An 11,296-nucleotide genomic window follows, 5' to 3' on the forward strand; every position below is an offset into this window, starting at 1 on the left:
AAGAGACAGTATATATATTCTTTCAAAGCTCAAATAGCAAAATATTTTTTTTCAAGTTACTGATTTGCTATCTCTACTTTTTTCCGAAAAATATTTGTTTATTTTTAAAATGATAAATTCTTTTATACTAATTGTATTAACTGTTAAAATTCCTGATTGTAAATTTCAAAAAATCTCAAAACTTTGATTAAGAGGAGCATTAAACTTCTTATTTTTTAAGAAAATAACAAATTTTAAAGTATTATAATAGAATAATACAGTTAAGCAGAAAAACTATATAACTGAATAAAGGTGGTTGTGACACACAGTACCAACATGGTACCCAGCAAACACAAAGCATCCTATAACATTCGCGAACGTTTTGGTTAGGTATGTCAAAATAACGTTCACACAACGTTGTAAGAACTTTCAAACATTGTGAAATTAGGTTGTAAGTACGTACATATGGTTCTACAAAATTATCTTATCACCAAACTGTAACGTTATTATAACGTTCTTATAACGTAATATTGTTAGCTGGGTAGATATACATTATTAAAATCAGAGCAACTGTAATCTCTTCTCCAGTGAAAGAATATTTGGTGAAATTTATTGAATGGAGAGCTTTAAAGGAATAACAGTTTGCAGAAGAATCAGGAAAACCTAAAAGAGTTTGAGTGCCATGAGAAACATGGAGAATCTTAACAGCTATAATGCAAAAACATCTGGAAAAAAGTGAGGGCAGTAGAGAGAGTCTGGCCATGTAGTCCTTAATTTAGTTGGTCTAATACTAAACAAGGTTTAGCAACAGTTATGGAGTTTTTGAGGGGATCCCAAGTCACCCAGAAATCATGAAGGCCACCACACTCCAGAGAACAAGCAAAAATCTCCTGGAATATAACACATCTCCTGCAAATTCAAGATATTTGCATGTTACCAGTTTTCATACTGATTATCAATCATCTCCCAGAATTCAGTGCCAATGGGTATCAAAACGCCGAGTAAAAGACAATAATGATGTTTACCAGTAAGTTAATAACAGAAGCTCATTTAAAAAGAACTCCCGGATATGGAATCTCCCAAATTTGGTACCTCTGAAATTAATTGGTTAACTGTGCTGATACTATCTCCTTTCTACAGTAGGAAAATATAACCTATATAGGCCTAGGGTTACTGTAAACAGTGGAATTTCACAGATCAGATCTTGGTGTATTTACCTTGCCAAACCATTTCTGAAGTCAAATCACAAGATAGGGATGATCAGAATTTCACAAGGTATCGGTGATTAAAAGCGATATTTACAATCTAGAGATCACAGTAAACAACAAACAAGTAAAGATGATCTATCCCGACTATCACATTTTCATTGACAAAAATCTGTTGTACAGTATGCCCATATGTAGTCATGATGCACCTATGGTCATCATGTGATGTCATCATGCCTTATTTAGGCATATGTCTCATGTTTTGTAAATAAAATTTTACAGTCTAAATAGGACTTAAACTTAAGCTGTGTCCACACCATCAAATTTTATGTGACAAATAAATGATATTTCTATATTTGGGTGTAATATATGACATCATCATGCCCATATTTGGGTGTAATATATGACATCATCATGCCCATATTTGGGCATATCACACACATTTGTCACATTAAATTTTAACAGTATGGACATAGAGCTTTAGGATCAAGACTCCGTGGGACATGTCAGACTAGGCTAATGGTATATAAAACAAGGTCAGAATTATCTAGTCAGTCAGAATTGCTTGGGAGTCACAGGGCTAATAATTCAGAATCAGGATTCTTCACAAGCTAATGATCACCTGATTAGTATGTATAAAGCTCTTAGTAATTATTTATCAAGCCTCTAAACAATTTATAGACTAGTTGCAGCTTAGCCGTATATTTGCATGTGGTATAAAGTCAGAACTGAGATTCAGGCTTTCAAGGTCAGAAGGCTTTCTAAATCTGTCAAATTGAAAATTCACTTTTAAGAATTGCGAATGCTATTATAAACCTCAAGGTAATCTATATGCAAACTAACATTTAACTTGCTGCAAAGGATTGATTTCATAGATTTAAGAGAGTAGTTTGTTCTTGATGAATAAAGTTTGTTAGCATTGAAGTTAATTGCTGTTGACATTGTAATAAATGCTTTAAATGTTTACTTTACTGTGTCAGCATGTGTAATAAAAACTGCATATCATGTTTAAAAGGAACATTATTAACATTATTGCTGTCATAACAATAAAATATAAAATTCAGAAATAAGTGTAGTATTTCATAATACACTATTAAATGGTGATTACTGTATTACTCAAAAGAATGCATTAAATACATTATTAATTAATATGTATAATAATATGAAATTACAAAAAAAAAATAATAGGAATGTTTGCTGTACCCATGACATCAATATGAAAATAATTAAACCTATACATCCCCAAATACTTTTGCATAAAATTACTGATGCAATGTCATTTCAGTACTAGATGCTTTTGTATGTAAGGATTACATTGAATGTTAATCACTGGATATTATTACGATACCAAGCTAGAAAATCTGGAGTAGTGGGTTCAATTCCTATATTAATATCTTTCAAATTTTTTTTACCCGAAATTAGTTAGGGGGCATCGGAGTATTCAGAGCAATAATAGCAGGTTTTGACGACTCCATGCTCAGGCATGGGATAGCCACACCAGGCGTGTACAGAAATACTGGTAGATAAAGCAATAGCATTGGGTATGAAAGAACAACAATCCTGTTTCATAAAACATTTCACAAATCAAAGGTTAGAATTTTAGTGCAAATATAGATTTTAAAAAATTAAGTTTCTGCTATATACATTACAAATAAAATTACAAAACGATAGCAAATTCATTTATAACAATTCGTATATATTGTAATTTTTTTAAAGTATACAAATAATTTAATTGAATAATTAAGATTAAATAAATTAACAGACTTAATACAAACATGTTTAATTATCTAATATAATATCAGTTTCATTCTAGAAGTTAACTCCAAGTAACCCTCAAAGTCAGGCATATGGCATTCCACATGACATCAGACTTGTAGCGCCAAATAACCTATGAGCACTGAATTAGAACTAAAAGCATCTGTACTAAACTTTCAACATTCTGTGAACTAATCATATTTACAAGAGGGCACCCTGTAAACGACCTTTCCAATGGAAGGTCAAAATATTAGCTAAGATGAGTATCATTTCTATTATCACAGTTGGATCCATAGAGCCTATAATACACTAAATCCTAGTGTATTAGTTACTTCCTTAAGCACCCTATGAAAATATCTGCACAATTCACCCTCAATGACACACTAAATTGTGTCCAAATTACTGGTAAATAGATAGTTTCTTTGTAAGTAATGTTAATAATCGTATGAATGCATTTCAGAATGCTGCAAATATGTTAATTGTAAATCTGTCTCTTATACACATCTAGATGTGTATAAGAGACAGTACTGGTAGATAAAGCAATAGCATTGGGTATGAAAGAACAACAATCCTGTTTCATAAAACATTTCACAAATCAAAGGTTAGAATTTTAGTGCAAATATAGATTTTAAAAAATTAAGTTTCTGCTATATACATTACAAATAAAATTACAAAACGATAGCAAATTCATTTATAACAATTCGTATATATTGTAATTTTTTTAAAGTATACAAATAATTTAATTGAATAATTAAGATTAAATAAATTAACAGACTTAATACAAACATGTTTAATTATCTAATATAATATCAGTTTCATTCTAGAAGTTAACTCCAAGTAACCCTCAAAGTCAGGCATATGGCATTCCACATGACATCAGACTTGTAGCGCCAAATAACCTATGAGCACTGAATTAGAACTAAAAGCATCTGTACTAAACTTTCAACATTCTGTGAACTAATCATATTTACAAGAGGGCACCCTGTAAACGACCTTTCCAATGGAAGGTCAAAATATTAGCTAAGATGAGTATCATTTCTATTATCACAGTTGGATCCATAGAGCCTATAATACAATAAATCCTAGTGTATTAGTTACTTCCTTAAGCACCCTATGAAAATATCTGCACAATTCACCCTCAATGACACACTAAAATGTGTCCAAATTCCTGGTAAATAGATAGTTTCTTTGTAAGTAATGTTAATAATCGTATGAATGCATTTCAGAATGCGGCAAATATGTTAATTGTAAATAGCTAATCATTCATGTTAATCCTGCACTGGATATTGTAAATAGAGGTAATCATAAGGCCCAATAAAAATAATGATTTAGTTTATCACCCTATCAAGGCTGGAAAAGTGATGAGGAAGGGGGATTTTTATTTTATATTTTTATAAAGCCAAATCTTGGGGTTGTTTGCTGGTGCATTGATATTCAAAGCAAAATACATGATTGAGATTATACAAACAATATCTATTATTAATTATTATTATTATTTCTTTTTTCAAATACATTAAGACATGTGGGTGAGGGTGATATATATATATATATAGTTGCTACATGCAGTGACCTTTTTTATTTTGAGAATCACAAATTCATACACCTTTATTCCAACAACTCTGTTGGCTTCCCGTTCTGACCGTGCCAAATTCAAAGTTCTTCTCATTCTTTAAATGTCTACTATATGCCTTAGCTCCGTCTTATGTTTGAGACTTTATTTCTATTTATCAGCCTAGTCATCGTCTTTGTTCTTCCGATCAATTTATACTCAAAATGCCAAAGACAAATCAGGCCAATTCCACTTCTCACAAGGCTTTCTATGCCGCTGCACCATCCCTATGGAATAAACTACCTCATGAAGTTCGTCATTCTCCAACCTTGAAACAGTTCAAAACTGCTCTCAAAACTCAAATTTTTCAATTATCGAGTCTCTATTAGCGCTGTGAGATCATGTGAGTAAGAGTGCTTGATGAATATTCAATTTATTATTGGTGCCTTTCACAATCTGAAGAATATACAAGGTGTAGGCATATTTCTCTGTTCAAATACCAAGTTACCAAACCGGGGATGATGTCATAATCTTTTTAAGCTTTAACCACTTAAAATTGCATTTAAAAATCTTCAAATATAATTAAAATTGTTCAGTACATCAGCCAAAAACGAAAATGTTTAAACCAATACATAAAACTTGATATAAAGCGAAAAATCTCAATTGTTTTCAGCCGGGATATATTGCATTATAGAGCTGTGCATGCTTGGTCAGGCAGCTACTGCTAAATGTACAGTAGAAATAGAGAATCTCACTTTTTTTTTCTTTTTTTTTTGGGGGAGGGGGAGGGGTGTGCTATTCCCATGCATAAAATTAGCGAGGTAAAGTAAATGTTTACGAATAATTATGAAGAGAATAATACACACTCGTTTTTCAATTTATTTGCTCTCTACCATCCTATGTGGCTGGTAAATAATACAATTTTTATTTATAAAAGAAGTAAAATGAATCATTTAATGTATTCTGCTATTTATTTCCACCCTCTTCTTAGGCTTTTTACAACAATCTTTTAGACTGTCATTATTTTTATTTTCCATTAAAAAAATTATTGGTTTTTTCTTTCTTAAATAGCAAATAGTAAATTTTTTTGAGGCTGCAATATTTGATGATGGCGGGAACATGAAAGTAGCAGTTAATATTATTTGGCCTCCTACATTAAAAAGTAATATTTTTGACTTTTAGAATGACAAAATATTAGCCTGCCATGAAATCAAAGTAAAAGAAAATGCACTGCATTTTTTTTTTGCACTTTTAACCGGTAGTACACTTGAAGTTTAGAAAATATATTAACAATGGATACACTGGATCTGTTCATCAATACACTATAAATTTGGGTAGCATGGTGAAAGGGTGGCTATTTATATGTGATCATCCCCTTTGATAAAGAAGCACCTTTGGAACAAACTAATTGTACCCCACCAATATAAAAACCCAACCAGTATTTAGCGGTTATGTTTAGTATGAATTAGTGTATTGCAATGAAAGGGGATTGGGAATTTAGGCCAAATAAAAAAAAAAGTAGTTTCTAGTCCAAATATTTTGAAAAAAAGGAGAATAAGGGCACTTTTTTTCTTTTTTTTTCTACGACATGCAAATCCAAGATGTTCAATGGGAAACAGGCTACTAATTTCTTCACTTTTACCAAGTAGACCCATTGAAAGCAAATAAAAGAAACACTTGACATGATTTGTACCATCCTCAACCACGAATGATGGAGGGAGGAATTTAATTTTTACTGATGCGAGTTAGCCAGATTTTCGTACACTTATAAAAATAAAGGAAATAAAAAAATTTTAATAAAAATTGGTGTGGCAGATAAAATGGATGCGAGAAACTAGTAAATTTTTTTATTTGGCCTTAGCTTTGATGGTTATCCGCGATAAGGATGAGGCTTTAAACCATGGAAAGTTCAACCTATTCAATAGTATACTAAACAATAGCATTTGATTGCATTACAAAATGGTTGTAAAGCAAAACACAGTACTGTTGTTGGAAAATAAAGAGTTTAGGTGAGGTGGCTAGCCTAGATCTAAGTAGCCTCCGATATAACCCCTTAGGTAAATGCGACAATCTAGTTAGAAAATCATTGTTTATCAAATCAGATATCGTAAATTCACACAAGCAACTCTGTTTTACATTTTTTAATATTGTTACTTGCCAACAATTAATGGACCACTGTTGTTGCCTTCGAAAATAATACAGTGCTTTATGTTTTATTTTGATGAATTTTAGACTTATTACTGTTTAAGAATATTCAAGCAAAATGTAGTATTCATGAATCTTGATAAATTCTGCAATATTTCTTTTAAGTTGTAATAATAGGCCTACACATGTTTGTCTGAAAACGAATTTATTTTTGTTGTATTAATTTTACTTTATAGTATATATTTTACATTTAAAAGTTTACCGATTTTGGCGTAAATTTCAGTTGCACAGTATCATATGACTACACAAATTTACAGCCTGTTCTTCTAACAATTCTTAACAATGATATAATTTATCTATCTTTCTATAATAATTTTGTGGCTTGTAAAATATCTCACCTTGAGTCACTGGTTGCTTTGTAGAGAATGGAATATCTGAAAAACAAAAATATATTATATTAAATTTATGAATCAAAAAAATCAATTAATCAATCAATCAATCATAACAGAACAAAAATATTTTTTGCATTACTTTTATATAGTAGAAAGCCCATAATGAAGGCAGTGGCGTACCTGGGGGTGGGGGCATGCCCCTTCAAAAATTACTCATGCCCCCAGTGGCCTCCCCCAAAAAAAATCATGGTCAAGTAGTTAAAAATCACCTAAAATCACTTTTTTTTGCGAGTTAGTGCCCCTCGACTGATCGAGCCCTCCCAGTTCACCTTCGCACCCCCCCACCAACAACCCCCAAAAAACCTCTAGATACGCCACTGAATGAAGGTGACACTTTCAGGTCCAAATCTTTAAAAAAGTGTCCCTTTTATAGGGATTTCCCCTAAATAGAGGTTGGCTGTAATGTTAAAAGATATACTTTTTCTTGTTTAGTTCCCGAAAATATTAGTGACTCCTTGATAGGATGTCCCCTTAATAGAGGTGTCCCAAAGGAGGGGTTCTACTGTAGTTCAAAATCATATAAAAGGTCAAGCGAGTTGTCAATGTGACTGAGCTAATCACCTCACGTTTTTAAGATGACACTAATATAGACAACAGATGACAACTTCCCTTTTCAAAAATGTAAATACAGATGGACTTTAACCCATGTATGAAACAGGTGGTTTCCAAATAACAGTAATGTCAACTTAAACAAATTTTCACTTTACAATTCTATAATTATCGTATGTTTTAGCACTAAGTGATAGAACACCATTAAATAAAAAAAAAAGGGAAAATCATCTCAAACAAGGCCCAATCATGCAAACAACTGTATGTACAGGATTAATTAACCTGGGATAACCTGGATAACTAACTTGGTTTGCATTGCTTTTAACTGGATGATATTGTAAATAAATGCTGAGTCAATAATGTCTACATAGAACAATAACTAAACATCGGAAGAGGAACAGTCATGATGTTTGGATGTAAATATATACAGTATGAGTCAGGAGGTTAAAGATAAGTGTTATTAAAAGAGAAAGAAGCTATTAAGGCCATGTAAAAAACAGTAGTTTCATCCTAATATTTTGAAAAAAGGAGAATGAAGGCAATTTCTTTTCTTTCTTTTTTTTAACTCTGAGATGGCAAATCCAAGACGGTCGATGGGAAACAGCTATTACTTTCTCACTTTTACAAAGTAGACACATTGAAAGCAATTAAAAGAAGCACTAGACACACCGATATGTATCCCCAACCATGAATGAACGAGATAGGAATTTTACTGATGAGAGATTTTCGTACATTTCATAAAATAAAGAAAATTTGGTGTGGCAGGGGATGAATGCGTGAGGGGATGAGAAACTATTAATTTTTTTTTTATTTGGCCTAATAGCTGTTGACATACCACCAACAATATGGTAGTTATGTCTTCTATATCTCGGAAGTATTTTTTATTACTTTAATCAGCTTTTTACAAATAAAATTCCAAATAATAAGTACAAATTGGCAACTATGGTCAAGAAATTATGTATATAAAAACAGAACAAATAATACAATTAAAATGAAGTTTCATTTGGCAGTCAATAATTTTAAAGTACTAAACTCTCACACATTCATGTAACAATTACTCATTAGGGAGTGGAGTTGTAGACGTAAAAAACCCCACCCGATCCCAAGGTCATCCACTGGATTTGAACATAGGACTATCCAATTGGAAGGAAAGCATCTTAACCACCAACTATAGTGGTAGATCTAGGAATATGAAAGAGGGGGGGGTGGGGCCAGGGAGGAACTTTCACCGATGGAGGGTCTGTAGTACCTGAGCCCCAACATGGTTGGGGGTAAGGTAAGAAAATTTATGATTATGGCACCTGTAGATAGATGAAATGGCATTCTCAAACTTAAAAATTGAATATATTTTTTTTCTCTCCATTTAAAAAAAAAATAATAATTTTGAAAAATTTAAGGAGTGGGGGTCCAGCCTGGCTGGGTCCCATCCCCTAAAATTGCCATAGAACCATAGCTCCACTAGTAGAAAAACAATAAATAAAAAACAAATAAATTCAAATTAAATTCTTAAATAGCTTGAGATTTTGTAAGTAGGCCATCAAAGATGAAAGAAGACAGATGGCTTTTTAAGTTCCTTTGCAGATAAGGTCAATACCCATGGTAAATGTTAATTCTCTAAACTTTGCTTTATCTCATTGAAAAGCAAAAAGGAAGAAGAAAGTCTCCCGAGAGTTCATTGTAAAAATTTAGAAATGGGATAAACCTGCTTCTTTATATCAGCACCCTTTTTCAATAAAACATGGTTTAAATAGCTGAAGATACTGTTACTTGCTATTGAGGAGACCCTCCATTGGGGATATATGATGTTTCATATTGGTTTCAATAAAGACGGTTAAGTACAGATTTATCCATACTATAGTAAGACTATATTAGTATGGATAAATCTTTGATCTGTAATAATTAACATACTCCAAAGGAAGAAATATTTTATTTAGAATAAAATATAGATATTCAAAATATGTGTTCTATATCAAGATATATAAAACAGTAAAAAAAAATGTATTACTTATGGGGGAGGGAGTGGTTCTACTAATATCTACTACTACTGTACCTAAATTGGGAAAAAGGAATAAATATTAAAACTATAGAACATAATAAATTGCATTAACTATAAAAGGAAATCAATATGAATACTGCAAATTAAGACCCAATGAATAAACTATATTATTATTAGACCATTAACAAAATTAATTTACTATGGATTACAGTAAACTATGGTAATTATGTAAGGCATTATATAATATGTTGAAAAAAAAAATATATAAAATTGGTTTTATTAAAATAGAAAAATTATGTGGGAGGATGAAAGTTGAACTTGTTAAAAACACAACTTTGATTCTCAATGGAAAAAGCCATTGTCTATCAATGATGTAAGAAACAGTGTACAGCAAAGTCCAAAGTTCACACAGAGTATATATTGAGGGGAAAATCATGTCTACACACGTTATGAAATTTTCCAACTAGTCTATCCATAAACTGTACGGTAATGTTAAAAAACAAGACTTACACTTCACCAATACAATCACAGAGAAAATAAGGCAACATGTGGAGAAAAGAAGCACGAACAAAGTAAACATGCTCCTCCCATTCAACTTATATTTGACATTCATAGTGTCACCACGGCAAGATCAACAATGCTAATGATAACAAATCAAAAATACACATCTAGTATCAGTAAATAATATGCGTGACGCCTTCACGTGTGTACAGATTGCGTGAAAGAAACACACGCATCTGTAACAACTACAGACATTTCTTATGAAAAATATATTCAAATTCTGGAACTGAAATGTTATGTACTCAGATATATTAAACTCCAAGGGAAAAAAAACCCCAATAATATATTCCAAGTGTATGTTTCCTGATTATGATCCGAGTGAGGTTTAAGAAATCAAGCGATATTTATAATTCCATGAACAGTATATATCCAAAAATGTTTAAGTTTACTGAGACTGGTGGTACTCCGTAGTGTGAACTCAGATAAAACTGTGTAGCTATCAACCATATGAAAGGGAGCCAAGTGCAAAGCAAGTTGGATCGGACACACATAAATGCACATGTTACCTAGGACCATTTCATTCTAATAAGAGGTGAACTATATATACAGGGTTATCGGTGAAGTGTGAAATGCAATATTTTGATAACCTAATGGTTTGATGGCTGTCTATCAGAGGCTTTCTTTCGGCCAAATGAACAAGAAATAAAGTTTGTTAAAGCATTTGTCAATTATTTTACCCAGAATTGGGTTTAGTGAATCGGTCCAAGGTAGTTCTCCAACCATGCTGTAACCAATTTTAATTTTAGTTCTTTGCTCATCACCAACAAAAAAAAAAATGATTATATCTCTGATTGAGCTTCCTCATGTGTACAGTTACCAAATCACCAAACTCCTCCTTATTCAAATAATGATTATCTTTCTCATCAAAAATAGTTTAGTATTTGGTCACTCATTCGTAGTGTTACAAACTTACTTCATTCATCAATGTATCTATAATATTTTTAGAACTTATCTTGCTTATCTAGAAAAATTTTTAAAACTTTAACAGAGTCATTTTTATATCAAAATAATTTCTTTTAGGTCAATTTAAATTATATATATATATATATATATGTAGAAAAAAAATATGTTGGCATGACTGCAAGAATGGCAATAAATTACTGGT

General features: G+C 31.7%; 1 protein-coding gene across 1 annotated transcript in view; it reads right to left on the reverse strand.

The window, feature by feature from the left end:
* Nucleotides 1-10,643, reverse strand: part of LOC117114159 (agrin-like) — a 77,715-nt gene extending 67,072 nt beyond the window's left edge. Inside the window, exons 1-2 of the mRNA XM_033257728.1 lie at nucleotides 10,141-10,643; nucleotides 7,032-7,067 (exon numbers count right to left, since the gene is read on the reverse strand). Coding sequence (XP_033113619.1) covers nucleotides 7,032-7,067; nucleotides 10,141-10,243 — 139 coding nt within the window. The 5' untranslated portion in view covers nucleotides 10,244-10,643. The remainder of the gene's footprint in view (nucleotides 1-7,031; nucleotides 7,068-10,140) is intronic.
* Nucleotides 10,644-11,296: the final 653 nt, after the last annotated feature.

Source organism: Anneissia japonica, unplaced genomic scaffold (assembly GCF_011630105.1).
Source record: "Anneissia japonica isolate Jap-2015-1 unplaced genomic scaffold, ASM1163010v1 scaffold287840_len1291095_cov163, whole genome shotgun sequence".
NCBI lineage: Eukaryota > Metazoa > Echinodermata > Crinoidea > Comatulida > Comatulidae > Anneissia > Anneissia japonica.